General features: G+C 43.3%; 1 protein-coding gene across 2 annotated transcripts in view; it reads right to left on the bottom strand.

Moving 5' to 3' along the window:
- tcf7l1b (transcription factor 7 like 1b) overlaps positions 1–23,916 on the bottom strand; it is a 32,990-nt gene extending 9,074 nt beyond the window's left edge. For both annotated transcript variants that reach the window (XM_018669611.2, XM_018669612.2), the window contains exons 1-4: positions 22,757–23,916; positions 22,525–22,597; positions 22,280–22,407; positions 3,966–4,049 (exon numbers count right to left, since the gene is read on the bottom strand). In XM_018669611.2, coding sequence (XP_018525127.1) covers positions 3,966–4,049; positions 22,280–22,407; positions 22,525–22,597; positions 22,757–22,942 — 471 coding nt within the window. In that variant the 5' untranslated portion in view covers positions 22,943–23,916. The remainder of the gene's footprint in view (positions 1–3,965; positions 4,050–22,279; positions 22,408–22,524; positions 22,598–22,756) is intronic.
- Between the last annotated feature and the right edge of the window lie 312 nt (positions 23,917–24,228).

The raw sequence follows: 24,228 nt of genomic DNA, 5'->3' as shown, positions 1-24,228 counted from the left end.
TCACTGCCTAATGCAAAACGAGAAAATCTCACCGGACTCCCAGTCAAAGGTCTGTTGACGAATGTGGGTCGAAAGCAAGTATATGTATTGCTTTGAGAGGTTTAAAAAAAAAAAAAAAAAAAAAAACAGGAATCGTTTTCAGTTAATATCTCTACTTAAACTGTTGCACAGAGTCGACGATTGCACCAGGCACATGTGGGGAGACAAAAGGCATCTCTGGAATGCTGCTCTAGACCTTGCCACTTCAATTCACTTAAACAATTCAGTGACTAAGTGACTTATGACACGCTGACAGGACCAGGTCCCTCGTTGCCTTTATTACGCTAGACACTAATACAATATTGAAACAAAGAGGGGGATTCTCGTGTCCCTGTCAAGTGAAGATCAGCCCATATTTGAGCACTGAGTGCGCAGTGATCTGATAAAGTAACTGAGAGACAGACACTCCGGTCAGTTCTGCCTCATTAAAAAGTCACAGCTCCTTCTAATCCAGCAAAACAGTACTAGTCAGTATAGTCGGTAATGACACAGAGAATAGGCCTTATGGACAAATTACTGCAAGTGACTGAATGACCTCAGTGAGGGAAGTACGCAGACTTGACATCATTATCAGCAGACTGCTAATGACTGAATCGGTGCGTTGTGAAAGACGAGTACGAGATGCACATAATTCAGACAGCCGCGCCACCTCCACTTCCTTCCTCCTCTTCTCTCCTCTCCTCTGCTCCCTGGTCCAGCGCGGCCACTACTGATGGGCTGACAAGTTCCTCATGCTGCATCACCAAGCCCTGCAGCACCTTTGATGTATTATTCATAAGAAGGCAGCCCTCTGAACACAGGAGCTGATATGGGGGTTTTGGGGTGCTGGACGTGTGTGTGTGTGTGTGTGTGTGTGTGTGTGTGTGTGTGTGTGTGCATAGTGGGGTGTGGTTCACAGAAAAGCTTGTTCTCCTCTTCCCAGTCCTCCCCACCCCACACCACTACCACCACCATTACTACCAAAAGCAATACCAAGTGAATGCTAAACAAACCTGTCTGTTGAATAATTGAGAATTTCAGGCCAGAGCAGGCTATGATTAGCATACAGGCCTTATGGACCCAATCTGCACAGTGACAGGATGGTCTTTCCCTGGACTTTTCATACCCGTCGAACACTCTGATTTCTATTTTATATTGTCTTCTCCTGTTCCACGTTGCCAGAATTAGCAGAAATGCCAAAGAAATTTCAGTCCACCAACAATAATCTCATTGATCTCTGCAGGCAAATGTATGAATGTGAGATGATATCATTCACAAAAAAAAAAAAAATAAATAAAACAATATCAGAATTGTCTTCATGTGGTGACTCGCTGGTGGAAGGCCAACAGACTGCAAAAACCTTATCGGTAAACTAACATTATGCATAGTTAACATGCATATAAAATATAATGCCTACAAGCAGGTCTCTACAGATATTCCAAACCACACCAGTCCATCATTAAAGCAAAACAACAGTGTCAGATTTAACACATGCTTGCAGAATGACTGCAGGAGCACAGGTCTGCTTCAGGAGTCCCTGCTGGTGTCTCCTCGCTGCCTCTCTCTCTCTCTCTCTCTCTCTCTCTCTCTCTCTCCTCTTGGCCCTGGGCAGTAATCCTTGGCCCCCCATGTGTGCCCATCCGCTCCCCTTGCTCTCATTAGTGCAGTGTTGGGGCCTGGGGAGCCTGCAGGCCTGGGGAGCCAGCCTGCTGCTCCCCTCCCTCTCTCCCTCTCCCTCTCTCTCTTTCTCTCTCTCTCCGTCCTCGGCTGGAGTAATGAGCACATAATCAGCCTGGCTCCCTGTCAGCAGCAGCACACCAGAGGGGCATGTGGGCTCCTGGCCCAGAGTGGGGGGTAAGGGCAGAGCGGGGTGTTTCACTTTCTATCCTCTGTGCGTCGTACCCTGTATTAAGAGTTTCCCACCGCACATCAAATGACCCTCTGGTAACAGGTCAGCGGATCAGGCATGGCAACTTCCTCTTTTAGTTCACATAATGGAAGCTATTACACTTTCAGTGAACTTCCCCACCTTTTATAGTGCTTTTAAATGAAAGTGTTACAAGAGTTTTAAGACAATAATATTATCTCATATTCTTTGTAAGGCTAAAACTGTGTCAGCCAATTGAAATAAAGTAGTAAAATTATCATGATAAATAGCTTGTCTTATGTTACTTAAAAAGTCAGAATACTAACTTACTAAAAGTATCAAATTTAAAAACAGCATACGAAGAAACCTGCTGATAAGTAATGTAGAACATGTACAGGAATCTATAAGTTCCCATGTACAGACAGTATTTCAGTAACATTTATACAGCAAATGTTCCAAACATAAGTAAAGTACCTATATTTGCGAACAAGAAGTGAAGGATACTTGTTATTCAGACAATGCAAGTAACATTTTTGCCAGAAAACAGATTGAATCGTACACAGTCTGAGTCCTCTACAATGTAATTCTGGTTTAATGACGTTCAAAGAGATGAAGGCCAAACAAAGAAAAAGAAAAGCGCCAACACTGAGCCACATGAAAAGTAACAGCAGCCACCGAAGGACAGAACGGAAACAATCCAAGCAGAGAACACAACCTCACTCAATGTGCTTTCATTTCCTTTAAATTCAGTTCCTATTACCATACTCATTGTTTTGACTTTTTCTCTTAATTCTATCTCCCTGCAGTAGAGACTCATATTTTTTTTAATGTCACACGAGGACTAAATAAATCAAAATAACCTCACAGCAACAAAACTTCATACAGCAGCCGCTGTGTCTCAGAGAAAAATCAACAAGGTCGCTAAAAGGTCAGCATTTATTCTAATAAAATATCTTTAATTGGTTTCCATTGAGTCTTAAGTCGGACCTGGATTCCCATGAGCAAACTCTGTCTCCTTCACTACAATTTCCCATTGACTGTGCTCAATGAGGACTTTGTCATGTGCATCACCACGATTATGGGATCCAGAGAATCAACCACAAACTCAGCGAGCACGTCAAGCCAGGATATGTAAGGTCAAGGGGCTGAGCCACAACGTGTCTTATTATTGAAGTGTAGTGACTGTTACTTTCTGCTCCTGCATGCGCTGCTTAACATGACCTCCTGAGACAGGAGACACCCTGATACGATGTTAAGATAGAAGCTCCGTGTTATCTAATGTTTTCGATCCCAAACACACATCCCTCAGCCAAGCCACTAACCAAACAGGTCTGCTGAGGCCCCGCATTGTCTGACCAGAGTGAGACACCACGATGACTGGTTCACACCTGTGTGAGAAAGTTCAGGAAAGGCAAGGAGGTTCGAACTTGAGAGATTTATGGTGGAGACTAAGTTATTGCGGGCTAAGACAGACAGCAGTTGGCTGTGGGTGCTGTAGGGATTGTGGGGGTAGCCGGACGCGGATGGGAACCAGCGCATTTAAACGCACACTATAACTTCATTATTGTGAATAACTACATTATGGTGATAGTTTGATTATAGCATTTATATGGTTTGCAGTAAACTGATTCCCCCAATAAGTTTACATGATTTATTTGATAATTGAGTTAATTTACCGTAGGATGTGGCCTGAAGGAAATATCTTATTAGTGCCACAAAATAAGAGAGGTAAAAGGGTGAGACTTTGCTGGTGTTCACAGTCATAAATCTACTGACCACTATGGTTCAGTTATTTGGTGTGCGAAAGTTCATTGTAGAAATGATGTGATGTTTTTTTTTTTTGAACTCCTCTAACCACCCATGTTACTCTTTTGTCAAACACACTTCTCTTCATAGATGAAATCAGGCAACAGCGTGCACACGCAACAGTGCTGCTGAATGATCAATGCTACTGATAATCCTGGCTCCAAATTTGATCTTAACTCCGACATAAAATCCTGCTTAATCAGCTTTTTTTTTGGCTCAACCTTGTCATAATCAATTTTTGTTGTGCTTTTTTGAGTGCTAGTGTCATACTTACTAAATGCCCTGGTGTTGGAGAGCGGGAGTCTTTTAGTCCTGCAGATCCAGGAACATCCAAAAGAGGCCATTTCATCTGCAGGTACTGCGGGAGAGAGAAAATGAGCAGATTTAAGCAACATAACCATCAGGGAAAACATGCACGGTAATAAAAAACTGGGAAAAGAATGCATTCAAAAATAGGCAGGATATTGAGACCAAGTGGCAAAAATCGCTCCCTAATATTTACAATTACTGAACCACAGGGAGTACATCTTTTCCTGGAGCGTGCAAAAGTGGTATGAATGGTGTCAAACCCGCAGAGATCTCCAGCAGACACCTGTACGAGACCCACATTGCTGCTGGAGTCAAGACAAGCGAGTTCTGGCACGGGGGAGAGCGGGGAGAGCGATGTGAACACAACAGACTGGTGGAGGACTGTGAAATTGCCGTTTGTCAAGGAAAAACAAGAGGCCAGCTGTGGGCGCCCATCGCTGAGCGGGTGGGAAGAGACAGCTGGAAGGAAGCCCCGTCTCCAGAGCAGCGGAAAAAAAAAAATGGTTGAGCTGCGGAGTGGAAGGTAACTCCTGTCCGTCCGTTTCAATTGTTTTGGCCTTTTGACCCCGACGTGGTCCCTCCTCCTTTCTGTATCACAGTTTTCACACAAAGTTATCATAAAGGGTTGTGTAAGTGTTTGCTCGCCCTCTTTTTTTTCTTGCTTGTCACAAAGATTTCCACCACAGTTTGTCTTATTAATACTGCTGCCTGTCCCTTTGCCACCGTGCCATGGCATACGAGCTCGAGGAGAGGGTTTTTGTGATTTACTGCTTGATACAACAAGCTGAGCTTTTTTTGTTTTTTTGTCCTTGAGCAATGAAGATAGCATGAAGCCAGAGCTCCAAAAGCACAACTCAACCATCTGGTTTATGAATCAGTTTAAATACCGGATACAGCAGCTTGTCATGCATGTGGATTTTCTCCCTGGTACAATTTCAAATTAATTAGAAGGGTTTTATATTATAGATTATGCTTTGCTCATCCAGGCCCATGCAGTCCAAACACATAAAGGAACTATAGCTCATTATCTAAGTTGCCTTTTGGGCATGAATGTGTGTTATGGGTTGTAAATTCTGTCTGTATGAAGGGGTTGCACAATCTCACCATGCATCTACTGTTCATGCATCCATCCATCCTTCTTCAATATATATTGTCGTTGTCATTTACACAGCATTGAGCTTATGAATTCCTATGCAGAAACAGTTTGACAGTCCACCCATGGCAAACAACTGATGAATGGACAAGACAAGAAATAATATCTGACACTTAAAAAATGACTTGACAAAACCTGTTAAAGAATATATGCAAAGCTTTGTCCGCTTTTCAAAAGCCAGTGCAGGACAAATGACGACAAACAAGTAAACTGGAGGAGTCATGCATTCAGGTTTTGATTTTTAAAACTTCATTCATCACTCAGGGTTTGTAAGGAGGAAGGAAGTTTGGATGGCTGTGGGTTAAAAATGGAAAAGACATTATAGCAGGAGGGGGGAAAGGGGAGAGGAGGGGAAAAAAAAAAAAACATTTTCAGGAATGAGTTTGTCGGAGCAGGCAGAGGGTATTGTTTCCTGACAGCTGGGGTCCAACAGAGCACAGAGGCAGGGGGAAGGGGACCTTTTTTCCCTTCGAAAAGGGGGGAAATTCTTGGAGTTGACATCAGCCCTCTTCATTTTCACTATACTGCTCAAGGCTGAATCGTAGGTTCCAACTAATGGGCCCAAGTCCATACAACTGTCAGGAGGCAGTTGCTTTTAGAGGCTGCTAGCTCCCTATTGAAACTTTACTCTGCTGTGTGCATGGTGCCTAATGAATGCTACTCTCTAGAGAGAAAATCCAAAACAATGCAGTTTTCTCTGTCTAATCTATGTCAATCATGAGCCCTTCCACAAATGAAACAAGCGCTATTGTGAGCGTTTGGTCTAGCCCGGCCGTGCCCACCCCAGCTCTCCCACCCAATCCATCCCTTATTTGACAGCTTCTGCCAGGACTGAGGAACATGCCCCTAGGCATTTTTTTTTTTGAGCGCCTACGTTTCTTTTAATTGCCAGTGTGCCCTATGGAGCAACTATTCACACTGAAACATCCAGCCAGGTAATGCCATCCGCACACTGTCACATTAGCTCCGGTCCAGACTAGAGCAGCACACTGCATCGCTAACACATGGGGGGGTGGGGTGTTTGGGCCTGTGAGTTGTTTCAGGAAACAAAAGGCGAAGAATTGCGGGCCATGCTGCTCAGCAAAAACTTTCTCACTGTTACAGTTAAAAAAAACACACACACACAAGAGGAGTGTAAGAGTAAAACTTAAGGCAGAGCCAGCATTTAAAATGCATGATTCAAACAGTTATGACATGGCTTAAGTGATGTTAAATGTTTATAAGAGATTGAAACAGAAGATAAACCAATATCAATTTAACTACAAGACATGTTGTAATGCTTTACACATGCCCTTATTTTATTAGAAACAAACAGACATATGGTCAGGGCCCATAGCAATGTCTGTTTCAGCATGGGAGCTGGAAGCTCTGGTAAATAGACTCGGACAGAGAACTGAAAGAAATGTGTAACTAAAGTGAGGTTTAGCTGATCCATTTTTGTAGCTCTCTAATTGTCTTCCAGCCTTCCCTGTTGCCTCCAACACTCAGAATAGACATCAGTAGAATGTGCTACTTTTACAGGGCCCAGATGCGACAAAGGTGGCAGTGATGCCACTGAAATTTTCCAAAAAGCTGCACTGGAGCCCTTTGGTTTTTTGAACAGAGAGAATACAACATATGCTCTGGGGCATGTGGCCTGCCAGAGCTGGGTTCTAATTGTTACATTGCTCTCACAGAGCGGAGGAAAACACAGCCAAGAGTCTTTGTCATCTCTGAAGTGTGTGGTGCCATACTGCAGGCCAACATCAGAGCACGGAGAAGAGACAGATGTCTGGACATTTGCTGTCAAACTAAGTCAGACACTCTGCCAAAAGGACAGAAAAAATCCCAAACTTTGCTGGCAACTATCTGCAGACTTCAGAGCTGCAGTGAGAAGTCACAATGATGGTTGAAATAATAGAAATATAGAGTGATACTTATAATTCTGTAAAATGTGCAATAATGCTACACTACAAAAATCACTCTGGGAAAAGGAAAATAAGCCTAATAACTAAGATAATAAGATATATATGTCTGGACTGAATTGGATTAACTGAAACAATCAAGAACAAACAATCAGACAAACAACAAATTAAAGGGTGAATATGTATAAAGTGGCAGTTTAGACGAGGCCTGATGCTTGTGAAATGGCTTCGCCCAACTTAGCCTGGTGAATAGCAGAGCAGCAGGAATGCCTCCGTGGATTGCTCCAGCAGATAATGTCAATCACCTACTGTGTGGAGAACCCCTCCCCATTGTTTTCTTTTACCCCCCAACAGAAAACAAATGGGCCACACAGCTTGCTGTTTGGCTGAGGTGTTAATTACCGTCCCCTGCCCATATGAACAGCAGCTTCAGACAATAGCCCTGTCAGGCCCCCGACACAACAGTCCCTCCCTGGTTTTCTCTGCTGATATTGCCTGCTCATGCAGGGCCATTGACACCTCAACCTGATCTATGCACGAAACACAATTAAAAGATTTCAGGGACAAAGACAAGTGTGATAAGTAGCCCCCGCCTTGACTCAGAGTTTGCATTAAGGTCTCATTGTTTGCCAACATTAGAGGCAATTACATTGACAATTCTTAAGCAAACCTCTGCACTCATTGTGCTAATTAGTGTGTAATTGATGGGGAAACGACAAGCAGCTCAGCTGGTCAAACCTGCAATGCACTCCTGGGCCACTGCAAATTTTTCTGAATGGGGACCGTGTCCTATTATCCTGTCCACTATGAAGTAAGCAGATTAGTCAGGGAGGAAGTTATTAATTAAAGCTATCTTAAAGGACAGTACAAAGAGAAAGAAACAACAAAAATATTTTGGGGACAGCGTAACTGCTGAAAATAATTTGTCTTTTTCATCCAAACTGACTGCACACAACATTTTTGGATATCTGTGCTTATTAGTGGGAATGTGTTACATCTACCTGCATTTGGATGCTGAATACAAATCAGTCACATCAGACACTAATGAAAAAAACTATAAGACCTACTGTTTTTCAGCTCATCACCTAGCCTTGGTTTACATTATATTACCCTGACGAGACCGTGGTGCTGCGGCAGAGATAGCATACTGCTAATGGCTACCACATTTGAAGTGTCCATTAGCCCATAGAGGAATGAAGTTAAGTGAGTATGACAGGGGTACTCCCTCAGTTTGCCGGGCCTCTATTGTGACCTGGTTGGTCGCCCTGCACTCTTATTCACAGCCAGTAAAAAAAACTGGGTCAAAGGTCAGACATCCAGAGTGCTGTGGTTTCCATGACAACGTGGCCTATTAAGGCCAGGCTCATTGGCCTCTTAACATGCTCTTGTACACAAAAGAACTATTAGTGCAAAGAGGGAGAGAGGAGAGTGGAGAGGGGAGGCAGCGCGAGGGAGGTCCTGACAACACAGCGTCAAGGTTTTTCCAAGATTTCCAAGATGGTTCCACACTCTCAGTCTGTACACAGCACACATAGAGTATCAGTAGACCTAGGGGTTTAGAAGACACCAGGTAAAATCTTATTTATTATTCCAAAATCAGATACAAAAATATTAATGCTGTAACAACATGTGCTGTATATAAAGTGAAGTCCACATTTTCAACAAAAGATTTCCAAGCTTCAGCTCTGACATACTCAGTGAGCGATTGAGTGTCATATGACTGCCTCATGCATATTCGGTGCAAGGCCAAACTGGGTTTATTTGCAAAGTCCTGGGAGTGAATTTACTGCTGTTTCAGTAATAAAACAGCATTAACAGAGAACAAGGCCAAGATAAACCCACCCCCCTCTAAAAGCTTCTTTAACATTCTATCCCAGCGAGTGAGCTTCAACTTCAGCAGGAGTTTGCATTTTTTGCAACTCAAGCAATTATTTATTTGAGGCTTTATTATTTTTTTCTTCTTTTAGCATGACAAGATCCTGAGTTACTGCTTCCTGCATCTACAGTGTTGTTGTAGAGCTCATATGAGCGTATAAATGAAGCCGCCATTTGTCTTTTGTCCGTCTCAATGACTTTCAGGTACTTTTAATCAGATATAGTTAAAGGAAAAGTTCTTTAACTGAGGGTAAAGTTAGGAATAAGTGAGTAATTCTGTTACACAGCACAACAGCAGGTCACATAAAACTCACTGTATAATTAGACACACAAGAAAATAATTATGCATCTGGTAAGAGCAGGGCCATCTCATAAAGACAGAGAGGAGGGTGCGAAGCTATTCAAGTCAATTATGTGAAGTCAGTTATGTGGTTTCCCGTACCTGGGAGATCTGCTTCCAATGGTCACAGACTGCTCCGTTTAATGTCAATGTGATCTGATGTCAAGACAGACTATACCTCGCATGTCAAAGATGTCGTCCTTTTCCATGTCCTGTGGCATTGTTTGTCCAGTCGCACAGGAACACAACTTTTTTATTGTTTGGGGAGTAGCCTCGTTTCATTGAAATTCACAGCCGTAAACGTCTGTATAATTAACTCCAGAGCACGAGGTGGTTACCAGCGGCTGGCTGGATGTTTACAGTAAAGCTCGACTTAGAAATCAAATGTGTGTGTAAATGTTAGGTGTGCGTGTGTGTCCAAGTCTACGCCAATGACACACAAGTGAGACCTGAATTTTTCATTTATGACCAAACACAAATTGACTGGAGACAGCATGGGTTACCAATATAATATAGAGTTTCCTGCCAAGGCATTTAGGAGGCAATAATAAGTCCAGCATGCACCCCTCACATTGAACAGGGCAAATACCACAGCACAGTAATCACTCCAAAGTCTCGGCAAAGACATAAAAATAATCTTTTTTTCTTCTTTTTCCAGAAGTTGCAGATAAATATTTACCCCCACCCTCCAAGAGTAAATTTGAGTACGTCTGCTAAAAGTGTGTCTTTTTTTTCTGACAGGGCACAGTGGGTGATTGTCTCCAAACCCCCACCCCCCCCACACCCTCCTTTTTTTTTAGCTTCTCTTGGCTCTTTTTTGAAAACTTCCTAAGAGCAGCTGACAGAGGCAGGAGAGGCAAACGAAGCATCTTGAAGGGAAAAAGTCAGTTTTGAGAAACTGAGGTGGGCATAAGTGGGTGTAGCGGAGAAGGCAAGAGGGAGAAAAAAGGGCCTAAATTAAACACATTTGTTTCTGCTCTCACATACCACAAGTCTTATGAAAACAGAGGGCTGATTGTGTTCACTCTGCAAGTCCACCCCCACCCCCTTCCCCTCCCCACCCCTCCTCTCTCTCCCTCTCTCTTCACCACCACCCAACACCACCACCCAGCACCCCCACCCCCCTGTCCTGAGCAGCAGAGGCGGCGGCAGCAGCAGCCCCCCCCACACACACACACACAGCTGCCTGCAGATGCCTCCTGTGTTTGCTCTCAGAGTGCAGGCGCAAATCCCCAGACTTCTGGGCCCTGCCTCATCTCAGTTTTTTACTACCTGACATCCCTATCACCCCACCGCTAACCCCACTCGCTTCGCTCTCTCCCGTCTAACTTCTCCGCCCCACCCGCCAGCCCAGCTCCAGCCGCCCGCTCAGCTCCTCCAGCTCCGTCCCCACTCAAACACACAGACACATTCACACGCCACAGGTATGCTCGGTCCTGTCGCACAGGGACACAGAGGACTGACTGTTAGCAATGAAACCCACATCATTTATGAACACTTTTAGAAACATTTAAGGAGTGATGACCAAAAGAAGTTATAAAACGTGTAAATGTTCTAATTTTGGTTTTAAAAAATCTGTTAAATCAAATGGGCCAGAAGCTAAATAATTCACTTGTCTGCCATTTTTTCCATTCTAGCAGACAAACAAAAGCAAAACATAATAATTTTGGGACTGAAAATAATCTCAGTTGGCATATAATGCTTGGCATGTTAGGCAGGATCTAACTAAATGGGAAAATATTTTCAAAAGTGGTTTCAAACTTCTACAACGTGCGACACACACAGTGCACAACTTACTACCATGACATTCCCCAGGATTAGTTATGCGTATTGTCAGCAGACTGCAGGGAGGTCTGGAACGTGGCCAACGCGTTCATTTTTATACCTGAAACATTTGTAAAAGTCATTCCCCTGCAATCTACAGGCTTCATTTTCATCATGCTGCGCACTGTGATATTGAGTGCTAAATCATGATCTAGTGATAGGGTTTGGCTATAAATCCAACTCACGCTCACATGGTTTCAGACATGTAAGACGGAGGTTCGCTTTACACGTCTGAAACTTCGTAGGTGAATACGTTTTGCCAGAAAGAACGTATGGGTTTTCGAGGAGTTGGGAGAAAAAGCCTTTATAGGATGAGGCCGGGTCATGAGGTCCCCTACCTCTTCAGGGTTCATCAGGTCTCTTGAAAGCAGAGCAGTGGAGTAGAAACATGAGCAAGGGACCGTCAATCACTTGAGGATGTCAGCTTTTTTTTAAATCTGTTGATATTAAATGAATTACTTTTTACTCCTTTTGAGAAAGTTACACAGTTAAATATAGGCTGTTCCAGTTTTCAGAGACAAAAATGTCTCCACGACATTAACCAGACCACGGAGCACTCAAGGCTGGACATGCTATTTAAAACAATATATACAGCTGCTGCTATCTTTCAGTTTCAATTCAATCTAATGAGAACGGCAAAGGTGATTACGATCGGGGGCTGCTGTAAATATCAGATTCCCAGGGACAGAGTTTAGGAGAGGCCCCTTAAAATTACACAGTATTCAGGAATGCAGAGCACGAACCACAGTAACATGGAGCTGAAGACAAATGTTCACATCCCGTTTTGTACGTTTGGCTCACACCACGCGACCAAGAAGGTTTAGGAGCAGCATTAAAAAAAAAAAAGTAGGAAAGTTTATCTTTCATGAAGAGCTGTTTCTGTGAGCCCCAAATCTGCGCCACAATGCAACAAACTTCTGCTCAAACTAAACTGCACACACTTCTGCAAACAATTAAGTGTTAACCCAAGAACTGTAAGCCGTTCAGAGAGAGAGCGAGAGAGAGAGAGAGACACGGAGTGAGAGAAGGAGAGAGAGAACGAAGGGGGAGTGGCTGGAGAAAGAGAGGAGTGCTTGTGCACAATTACAGCAGGGATTTATGGCCTGAGAAACAATTTATAAATCACAGCGCCTGAGCTAATGTGCTCCAGATTGTTCTCCATGCAGCTGCAATTTTGGTCTGCGTGAAACGGCATAATAAACCTGGCTGGAGGACATGTTTGGGTGGTGGTGGTGTTTGGGGGGTGGGGGGGAAGGAGAAAAGTTGAGATTGTGGGTGGGGGCTCGCAAAGTTTCGGAGGTGTTTTGAACAAAGAAACTGAGAAGTGTGGGGGGGGTTTTCCAGCTGCTGGTGTGATATTTTGCTGAGGTGCAATTTTTGATTGTTGATGTCAACAGAGGAAGAGAGGATAACATGGTCTTTGCAGACACTTTATTTTAAAATAAATTCTCTGATTATGCAAGTAACACTAATTAAAGAATGTTTTCCAAGGTAATAATGGATCAGCACAGTAGCTGGGCAGCAAAAGCAAAAGAAACTCCTCCAAAACAAGAACTGCAACTGAATAATTACACAAGTTTCCACTGAGAAACAATTACAGTTTCAAGCCCAAACTCTAAGCCACTTTTATGAGCACATTGTGAAACGGTGAACTATACCCTCACAATTACACCCTTGACATAAGTGAAAATTAATTTTAGGTTATAATGAGAAAAGACAAATGTTGCAAACTGATCCCTTCACTGTGGCTGTGGGGCTGGTGTGGAAGAAGAGATCGGATGTGCTGAGGGGAAGCCTGGGCTTTTGTGGCCACTCAGCCAACTGGCCCTGAACCTTGACCTCTAACCCTTCACCCTGGGGGGCAAACAAAGCTCTGAGTGACATCTGAAACTAGACACTCTGTGGGGAGAGAGTGTCTGGACAGGACTCAAATAACCCCATTAACTCTGCAGAAAAGATTTATGGCTTTTTATTCTGCCCCTTCCAAATCGCGACACTGAAGATTCGCACAGATCTGTCAGAAATATTCAAGCAATTAGAGGTGTGCACCAAGTTGCGTCTTGTTTACTTGCCAATATCTCCATCTTGCACAGAGATAAGCAAAAATGTTCCATAATTAACGACTTGGAGTAGAGCTGTGATTAGCAGTGAGACACACATATGCCAGCAGTTAAATGTGTAGCAAAATAAATTCTGCTTAATACGAGCAACATGAAGCTAATCTTCGGGTGGTTTTATGAGAGTCACTGATGCATATTCACCAGCCCCACTGATGGATTCTATACAATGGATTACGTAAACAGCTCCGGCATTAGTACACTGTAAACAAAAACAGAGAGAAAAGTTGATGGCAAATGTGCTGCGGTGAATGCGAGCCTCCGTCGCCAGAATGCTGAAAGCCACTGTAGTATTTAAATCAGGCAAGGAGGGAGGAAGACTGGGCCAAGCATTCTGTAGCTCAGCTGTGAGGCTCTAAGCCGTTGCCCTAGGGCCTTTGTCCTGCCTTTCAGGGCAAGTCTGAGGTAGTCAAAGACCCTATTCATGACCGGCGCTCCCCCTGCCAACACACCCATACAGCCCCAGTCAAGTCAGCCGAGAGCTATAGAGCCTTCCCATTTCACACGAGAATCAGACCTGCCCCTAAAGCCTGCTTCAGGGATTTCCAATAGCCAGCCCCTCCAACCCATGTACAAATCAAACAAAAGGGCTCCTTGGCCTACTCCATGTCATATAGGGCTGATTAGACCTTTTTTTCTAATGTAGCTACTCTAAATTTGAAGCAAATAAGTCAGTCACATTTGTAGGGATTTGGTATCTAGCCATGTAAATGGATGAGGGATTATGTCAGCAGAGGCGTGGAGCCGCCATCTCAACCCCGCTGCATCCATCATTATCATCTGCCATGAGATTCACTTCATGCTAACACATGTTTTTCTCAAAAAGAGAGGAACCAGAGGACCAACCTGAGTACATCAAATGATAAAAACCCCAGAAGAAAGAAACCCAATCATGCTGATCATCTGAGGCAGACACAAGGGGAATCCCGCTATCACTAAAGTGTGTCTTGTGTCTGAGGAGCACAAGGCTCTCAACCACAGCCATTAATCATAACTAATCAAGAACATTACCTCATAATTTTCAATTGGGCAGATAAGGTCAGGAAAGAGTGATGCATCCTGTGGCCAAGGCCAATGTAAAAATATCAGCCCATCTGAGGTTTCTGCTGCTCCTGCTGCTTATTCTAACAGGATCCACAAGTCTGGATTGAGATAAGGAGGCTACACATTTTAGATGACTTGTGCCTTTGCTGGGCTTTAATCGAATTTGATGCTCCGCAGAACATTGTGACTTCTTAACAAGTACAATTGGTTTATGAGGGTAACTGGGGGGAAGCAAGGGGCACACAGAGGTTAAGTTATTATCAATATTAAGCCAAGTAGCCTGATCTCATGGGAAAATTGCGCTTATATGTATGATATTGAACAAACAATTACACATTATACAGAGTTATAAAGGCTGTTTTTTAACATTAATCATTTATCAAAAACTACTCAAACCAGCACCAGGACCGCATCCTATTCCTATCCTAACCTTGATGAAAATAGCTTTTCTAAACCTTAACTTAGAGATGTGACAAATAAACAAATTTTAACAAAGTTTTGTGACAAAGAAATATGGTAATTTCCCAGAAAATAAAATGAAAATATATGCTAATGCCAGGAGACTACATTGACAGTTACAATAACAGCTAAAATAACTGTAGAAATGAATGCTGTTACTGTTCTTACTCTCAAAACTTTTTGTAAGACTGTACAGTTATGTACTGTATATGATACATGCTATCAAAAATTCTGCTTCAACACACTTTTTTAGACTTAACTCATCTGTTCTTATTGTATTTATGGCAAACTTAGTAAAAGTAGCCACACACGGAAAATTCCTTCCTACTCTTTAAGAATTATGTAGCCAAACATATGATCCATTACAGACACTACTTGTGTTTTTAGAGCATGAGCTAAATTCAGATTACAGATGGCATGTCAGCCTCATCAGTTACAACGGTAAGTATATGTAAGTTTTAGTCTTTATTTTTTGACGTCATGGAGTCAAAGGCAGATCCATGCTCCACATTTAAAGATATAAAAGAGGAAGAGGTGCAATTGTCTTTCATCAGTAAAGTAATCATCTGTGTAAGTTAAAGCTAACTCAATCAATCATAAACCAGTTAAGGCCTGTGTGCAGTGGGTCGCATGTGTATGCAAGTGCAATGTGTTGACGTGACATGTTTCCGTCAGGGGACATGAGCCGCACCAGTGGTCCAAACCTGCTCCACCATCGCAGGGACAAACTCAGCGGGACGCAGCCAAAACTGATTTATAACTTCAACAAGAAGAACAGCTGCTCCACTCGCTGTCAACTAACCTCATCCTGGACGGATATCCATCCACTTCTTAATTTAGTATGACCACTACAACCTCACTGATACTACACACATACTGTATGACATGGCCTTTAACAGGCCCTATGTGAGGAAGAGAGCATTTTTATGCCCTGTATGTGAACTGAAGCGATGCCTGATACAAATCTTAGTAGCGCTGATGCTATGTGCACGATCTGATAGCCTCCTGCTGTTTGCTGATTGGGCTGTGACTGTAAGGGAATGGCAAGGCATTGCGGTCTACAGCGGAGGAGCTGTGCTCTGTGGGAGACAGAATCCCTCAGATAAGTTGTGTGCCTCAAGGTCTGGAAGCCGGCCCACCTCGGGATAACAGGGAAAGGAATAGCAGGACCCGTATCTGCCCCAGTTTATGCTCCCACCACCACATCTCATCAACAATCTCTCCTCCTGCCTGCTCTCTCTCCCTCTCCTGCTGCCTGCAGTGCTTAAACTGAAAACAGCTGCTTGGAATACCAGACTGATGAAACCCTGTTTAGAGCTTTTTCTTTTTCTTCCTGCTGTACAATCACGTTTTATTAGCATGGAGCGAAGCATTTAAGGTACAATTATAGAGGGAAAACATTTCTTTATGTGAGCTAAACAGTAGTGGTTATGGCTATGAAAGGGCCTCATACACTTATATGAGACAGTCCAGCAGCACAGCTCTCTGTCACCCTCCTCCCTGCAGTTGTATCATTTAGATACAAGTACAGCTGCAAGTAAGGGCCATTCCCGCTATCAGCTAAACTGGAGGGTTGAAGTTATGTCTTCAGATCTGAGATGAATAGTCAATTTATTGTTAAGTATATCAACAGAAAAATAACCTGTTTCTGGGGGATTGGTGTATTGTCTTTGTCATATTTAATGGGAAACTAAATATATTTGGGTTCTAGACTGTTACAGTGGACATTTTTCACTCTTTTCTGAAACTTTATAGGCCAAATAATTAATCAACAAAGTAATCAGATCATGGAAATAATCATTAGGTGAGGCCACAATATCTTCAACTCGCTAATTTAGCCTGACATAGAGACCAAAATCAACATATATTAAACTTTTGGCATGGTGACATGAGACACAAAAAAGAAAAGAAGTATTTGAAAGCTGGGATTTAAGAGATGGTTTGAATTGTTTCAGGACTGTGGTCACCTGGGATTGAGACAGACCACACACACCTCTTGATAAACCCAGGGACTCGCCCCTCCCCCTCCTCTGCACCAAGGCTCCACGTTAATACCACAGAACAGACATGACTAAGCTGGTATTCACATGACACATGATACGTGTCTCCACCTCCCACACCTCTATTGCTTGGTTCGTGACAAAAACTTTTTTTTTTTTTTTTGATAATTAGCAGTTGTATGGAGACAGTGAGCTTTGGATTCCTGTCGTTTCAGCCTCAATACCTCTGCCTTTGAGTGTCATAATAGCTCAACTCTACAGTGGCGACTCGCAGCAAAAGGATTGTGATTGCTCGAAAGTAGAGACAGAACGTGTGTAGACATGACCTGCAGTTTCCTCTATAAATAGTTTTTGTTGACTGACAAGCTTTAATATCTAACTCTGCAATAGGAGTTTTTTGTTGTTAGGATGTTGAACATACGCATCAATAACACATCTTGCAACGGTTTCAAAGCTTTAAAGAAAAGCTGAGATTTTGGAGCGGACTCAGGTGTGTTAGAGATGTTCACCTTTGGCCAAAATGTCTCTCAACTCAAACACAAGTTTCGCCCAATTTTTCACAGGGAAAAGCAATGTACCGAACCACGCAGCAGCTCTGGCCAAACATAGCAAATGAGAAAAACACATAAATTGATAAAAACACATTTGCACACATATTCATCTTGGCACATCAAAGGGATTCATTGATGTCACTGAACATGGGGAGTCTGCGGCTGGAGAGGGGAGATGTTGGTTATCCTTTCCTCAAAGGGTGCTGAGATGCTCCTGATGGGCCCCCGCGCTCAAGAGCCAGAGAGCGCTATAAACAGAATTTCTAATGTCAGGCAGGCGGGCGGGTGGGTGGGTTAGGTAGCGAACTAGCAGGCTATGGGGTAGCGGGAGGAATTGACGCCAGCTCATGCCTTCCGCAGAGACCAGAGAGGGAAGGATACAGACCAGGACTGACACCATTTCACACAGCTCAACACAAGTGATGAAGCGAGCATGAGCACAAAATGCAAACTGCATGTTCCTGTAAAACTCAATAAGAAAGGTTCTGTGTGAAGCTATGAGAGAGTCTAACAAGAGATTTGTTGGTTACACAGAGAGTGATTTATACACGCAAAGGCATGTAAAGTGGCACCTAGGAAACAAGTTATGGCTAATACCACTATAAACTGTGTTGCACTAATTAGACCTGACCTTGATTACCCCTATGCAATAAAAATGTTGAGAAAACTGCTGAGACATATAGTTGTTGAGCTATGTAACAATTTAAGAGTAATCAATTAAAACGCCTCTATTTTAAAATGCAAAATTCTATCCAAACATCTTGCCCCTCATTCTCAAACTGAATCAAGACTCATTTAATATTTCAAAACAAATTTTCTGCCAAATTTAATTTAATTTCCTCAAGCCCAAGCAATGAGTTCATTATCAAAATTAATCACTCCAGGCAAGAGCTCTTAGCCAGCGATGGCATTTCTCTGCGGTCGCTGGCGATCTGCTCCTAATTGAACAGTGCCACTAAATTGATGTAGATGTGTTTGCCTTTGAAGAAAAAATCTTTTAAAAACTATAAACCCAGTCAAAAAATGTTAGCTGTGTTGACACAGTGCTTGGTTGAAAAAATATTTGCGCGCTCACATTCAGGAATACAACACTGAGGGTTGTCAGAATGTGAGCCCTGTACACTGTTCCCTCTGTTGCAAAAGTATCCACACGGCCTCACCTGAACACAGCCCCCACCCCCGCTGCCTTGCACTCGCAGACTTTACACACAGAGACGTGCAGCACGCATGGACGCATGTGTGCACGTTCGCACACATACGTGGCAAGGTGAGCAAAATGCCAAGTGAGCCACCTGATGAAAAGACACCTCAACACAAACAGGCTTTGCTTATGCAGGGAGAGGCCCTTTTATTCAGCGGAACAATGTGTGTGTTGACTTTTCTTTGTCTGCACATTTTTAAGCACCAAAAAGCAGCAGAAAGAATGGGGGGGGGGGAGTCAGAGAGGCATGCAATTGTAGCCACTGACATGTTCAGACTTATACAAGCTCGCCCATTCATATCTCAATCGCAAACAATTTTCTATTCAACAATCATGCACGGGAGTTCGAGTGTCCCACTGCGTATTTGATGAAGATATATTTGAGCGGCCAACCCCGCTCTCGCTTACTCGCCACCTCTCACACACAAGAGGCATTTCACTCTTTAGTGGTGGTGATGATGTACTAACAGAGTTATCTCAAAGTGCTGATGAAGCTGACAAGAGGTGGCGTCAAGCGGAGTGTGGGTTCACCAATTAAATCTGGCACTAGTCCGTCACTATAGGAACAATGCGGCGATAATCACATCAGTGAATTGACAAACAATAAGCTGGATTTGTCAGGCTGAATTCATACGGGGAAAAAAAAAGAAAGGAAAAACTCTTTGGCTCCGCACCCCACAGCAGGCAGAAGTCTGGTGGAACATCTCTGCAAACATAAAACCTCCTCCTCAGCTCTCGGTGGATTACAGCGGAATGTCAGCTCCGAGCAGGCTTTAAATCAGTTATGCTTGGCCCTCGGGGGAACTCTGTGCTGATCCCATGTAGGCCTGTCTCTCATTGCTCATGATAGGGTTGCCACATCCAAATTTAAAAGTTCGGGCCTGAAATCCTTCATCGTGTTGCACATCGCTGAGTCAAATCGCTGCACGACAACTCTTGTGCAACATCTCGTATCTATTATTTAGCAGTGCGTCCTTTCAAATACTGGCATGTGCGTAATATATATGCGTTAAACTGCTTCACATGGCTTTATTACTGTACAAAAGTACTAAGATGTCAGACCAGAAGGGGGAGTTGTAAATAGATACATGCAGGAAATGTAAAAATATACGTAAGCACACACTGTACTATCTGTAATTACAAAAATATTTACACTGCACTCACAGCTACAGTCTGAAACTGCAGCTCTCCACCTGGAAATAAATGCCACGGACTCTGTTGCCTGGTATTAATCACATGATCTGTTCTAGAGCCGTAACTTTAATGTGTCTCATGCAGCACAAGTACAACCACATACCACACCACACTTATAAAACAAATCTGTCAGTCCCAGCAGGGCTTTCCAAGACACGCAATATAATAAAACAGTTTACAGGCACCGGGATTGTTTGTATCTCCAGACCAAGAATCAGAATCTGAATCCTTTATTAATCCCTTGCGGGAAATTGTTGCGGGAAAAAGAGGTGACAACACAAATTAGGTTACCTTGTGGGCAGATTTTTAACTCATGAGCCAATCAACATATTCCACAGAATGATCCTGCATGATGAATCTTGACTGTAGAGTTCATTAGTTAAATTAAGTTGTTGGCCAGACGTGGGTGCAAGCCACTGCTAAGTATCATCCAGTGCATCTGACTGTATTCAACTTAATCCACAGGTGTAAACAAACCAACCCCATCCAGTTCGAGCCTAAATAGGTACTAAGTCGAACCTCTCATCAATCAAATCCACTGCATTCACACTAAGCCACAAGCACAGAGCAATATGGAGACCTTGAGGCATCTGTTAAGTATGCCAGCCATTGTCTGCCTGCTTGTTTTCTGCCACGGTGATGATTGACACAGTCAGCTCTCTCTGTCCCATTGACCTCATTCTTTTTTCCCCTAATATGGAGGATTATACCTCTGAATTTTAAATCCTCTCCAATTATTTGTTACTTTGCCTCAAGAAAGCGAGAACAGCCACTTTAATTTTCAACTTTGTTTTGCTTGACAAAAAAAAAACACAAGGAAGTGAGAGGCTTTCATACCACAGACGCAAGACAAAACAAAGGAGAGACTAGATAATAGACTGCAAAAAAATTCTGTCAAATACAGAACAAATCTAACAACCTAACTATTAGGTCTGTTCCTTAATTACACCCAAAATGTCAACCACAGTTTCCCGCAAGAGTCTCTCGGAAAAAAAGCACAAAAATATAACAATGGCATTATTCCTGCGAAACTCTGGTGGCCAAAAGCAACGAGGTGGACGGCCTACACGGTCACCTAGCGTGAGCAGAGTAGCCATTTAGTTAATGAGCCCCAATGGAGACCTCCAATGAAGCCATCAAGACTGCTCAGAATAACAATGGTCAACTAACGCCTTTCTAATTGAATGGAAGATACAGGGAGGCGAGGGGAGTGGGCCTGGAACAGTGAAAAGGAGACAAGGGGGGTTCAGGGAGGGGGGGGTCTTTTCAGTCAGATGCCTGCCAGGCCTTAACGAAAGTACTTGTTTTTTGGGGGTCGGGGGGTGGGTGTGTGTGTGTGCGACATGCATTGGGGGATGGACAAGCTTCGGAGGAACACAGCTCTCCAGCAGGGATTATTTCAAGGAAGTTTGCATAAAGTCCCATTTAAATTGTGTTTAATGGGCTAACATCCAAACAGCGTTGGTTTAAAATGTATAAAATCTTCCATGTTTGTTTGGAATCAGTATTCGCCGTCACCTCTTGTAGCACTTTCTCCAATTTCAGTTTTCATGAACTTTCTCATGTGACTTCATTAGTCATGTCTGCCTCGCTGCTAACTGGTGTGAAATTGCTGCAAGGACCCAGCGCTTCACTAACCTGCTGTTTGCCATGTTCCAATGAGATATTCATAGCCAGATAGCACTCGCACAGCAGCAGCAAACAAACCAGTGCAACAACTGGTATGAAATATCATAAGCATTGTACGAGTTCATGAACAACTGGTGTGATGCAACCATGCAACAAGTAAATGAATCATTGCACAAACTCTGTATTGACAACACTGGCTTCACACAGTCAACCTTGTGTAGACTTTTAAAGTCTGTGGACAATGGGCTGTCATGGACGCCGCAGTGAAATGCCTCCCATGTGTGTCAAAGCGAGGTATTACATTATTGTTACTGTAGGATATGACTTCAGGTAACAGTGTCTTTTCTATTCTCTGCAGGGAATGTGTGCACAAAGCCTTTTAGGTCTAAAACACACTAAGACGACAGTCTGCAAACTGAAGAAATGTCTCCTTTAAAACACCCAAAGTGCAAAAAGGAAAGCAATCTCGTGGGAGTAGGTCAGCTTAGAAATATCTTGCAATCCTTGAATAAATTTTCAGTAGTACTAGCATCTACACTGCAAAATATAATTCCCTATAGACAACTAACAGTGACAGCACACAAGATAAAATCAGGTTTAGCAAAACAAGGTCACAATAAAGTATAGAATCAAGATCCAGTGTGAGCCCTGCAGTGTATTTTCGGTGAGGAATTGCAATAAATCATCCAAAGCAAAAAAGATGCTAAACGTGTCTGAACTTTGAGCCGAATGAGAGGTTGTCAAATGCAAGCCTTGTCGACGGGTGGGTAGCAGGGAGAAATTTATATCCCCAAAAAGAACAAAGAAGTAGTTAGTACTCCTTGAGAGGCCACTCGGAGGGGAATATGGCGGTCTGGCAGTACACAAGGAACTTTTACGCACGGCCAAAGTTTTTTTTTTTTTTTTGTTCCTTCTTCTTTTGCAGAGTGCGATAGAATAAAGAAAAGAGAGGGAAAAGAGCGGCACATATATCCACAGCGACACTTACTGTTCTCGCACTGGGGGACAGTGAACCGTTGGATAGGTAGGGATTGGTGAGGTCTGGGATCATGAGAAACGGGTAGCCAGGATAGTGAGGGCTCTTAAAAAAGCCACCATCTTGCTGCCTTCTCAGTGCTGCAGGGGTAAAGAAAAGTCAGGGTTAATAAAGGGCACGAAAGCGACACATTTTGCTAGCTATAGCACCAAAAAGTAATGAGGATGTTTTTTTTTACTTATTTTATTTTTTTTTACCTTCACTGAAGTAGTCTCTTGTTTTCTCATAACTTTCTGAGTCGGGTCTGGTTTGGGGGCGCCTCTCTGCTTGCTGACAGGGAGAGAAGACACACACACACACACACACACACACGGAGGGGGAAGAAACTATTGAAACTTTCAACACTATTAAATCATATTTCTGTTCATGCTGAGCAGCGTGGAGGATGTCGGGGTGGGCGGTGGGTTGTGTACGTGCGGTTATCCTTACCTCTGAGTCTGAGGAGCTGCTGTTGTTTTCCGACTCGTTCACTAAGGAGGATTTCACATCATCCAAATCCCTTTCCGCGGACACATTCTCAGATATCTTTTCCTCCTGCTCTCCTTCGTCTTTAAACGATATCATTTCATCATTGGCACCCAAATCGTCCCCACCGCCTCCGTTCAGCTGTGGCATTTTGGCAGAGAAGTTGGATGTATTATTCGAAATGGAGGAGGGAAAAACAGTCGCAACAACAATTGGGGTTTTTTGTTGTTTTTTTAATCAGATCGGTGTAGTCCAAACGAGACACTTGGAGTTGTTAACCAACTACAAGAAACTGTTCATGTTTCAAAACTCCCTTTTCATCCCCTGAACGTGGTCCCGCGGTCCATGACGAGCCTCGCAGCGACAGTAATCCACGGTTAAAGTTGCGACGGGGGGCGCCGATAGAAAATATCGATGAGCGTTTGGCGTCGGCGGCCGGATGTGCAGCAACTTGGCAAAGTTTCGTCTCCTTCGCAGCTTGTGGACAACTTGTGGCCCCTGCGTGTCTCTCTCCTTGTTGTGCTGCTGAGGAATGGGACTCTCTCCTCCTCTTACAGCAGATCCCGGGGACCACATAAACTACAAGTCCAAAGCGACACAAGAGGTTACTCAAAGGGAAAGAAACACGTCCGATTTCATCTCCAAATATCCATGCGTTAACAAAACAATGGCTCGAGTAAAAAAAAAAAAAGGAAAGAAAAATAACACGAGACGAGCAGGCTGCAGTTTTCTCCACTTCTGACTCGCTGGCTTCTCCCCCCCCTTCAAGAAGTTTAAAACAGAATTCTCCTAAACTGTAAAAGAGGAATAAAAACCCGGTGCAAAGTAGGAATTTCTTTGTTTTTCAGCTGGACGTGGTCGCCCTTTCCCTCCACATTGCTGCCGGGGAATGCGCCCTGAAAAACTACTTGGTTGTTCAAGTGGAAGAAAAAGCGCAGCCCGTCCGAAGAGGAGGAGTTTGCGCTGAAAACCGACACTTCATTCACCACCACCATGTAGATCAGCTATTCTTAACCCTCAAGCCACCAATTCACAGCCAGCACGACGCACAATGAAAGAAATGATTGAGGGCATTTTAACAGTATGGAGGAGTTCTGCCTATGAGCACCCATAGAGTACCCATAATGACACAGTTCATTATTATTATTATTATTATTGTTAAAAATCTTATTATTAGTAGTAGTAGTAGTAATCTTATTATTATTGCTGTTGTTGTTTTGTTGTTGTTATTATTATTAAAATGATCAAAAACAGGAACAGTCCCTCTGTGCAGTTCTGTTGAAGTGAACCCATGAGAATATGCACAAATGATGTGTTTCCCTAATGACTGTATGTTTTATTGGAGTTGAAGTAAACTCCAGGAGCAGCCTGTCATGTGGTGCGACCAGCCAATATCTCCACTATTGTCAAGGCAAGGCACCAGAGACCACCCTGCC

This window comes from Lates calcarifer, linkage group LG13, assembly GCF_001640805.2.
Source record: "Lates calcarifer isolate ASB-BC8 linkage group LG13, TLL_Latcal_v3, whole genome shotgun sequence".
In the NCBI taxonomy this organism is placed as follows: domain Eukaryota; kingdom Metazoa; phylum Chordata; class Actinopteri; family Centropomidae; genus Lates; species Lates calcarifer.
Note: the sequence above shows the minus strand (reverse complement) of the source record. Positions and strands in the feature narration are given on the sequence as shown.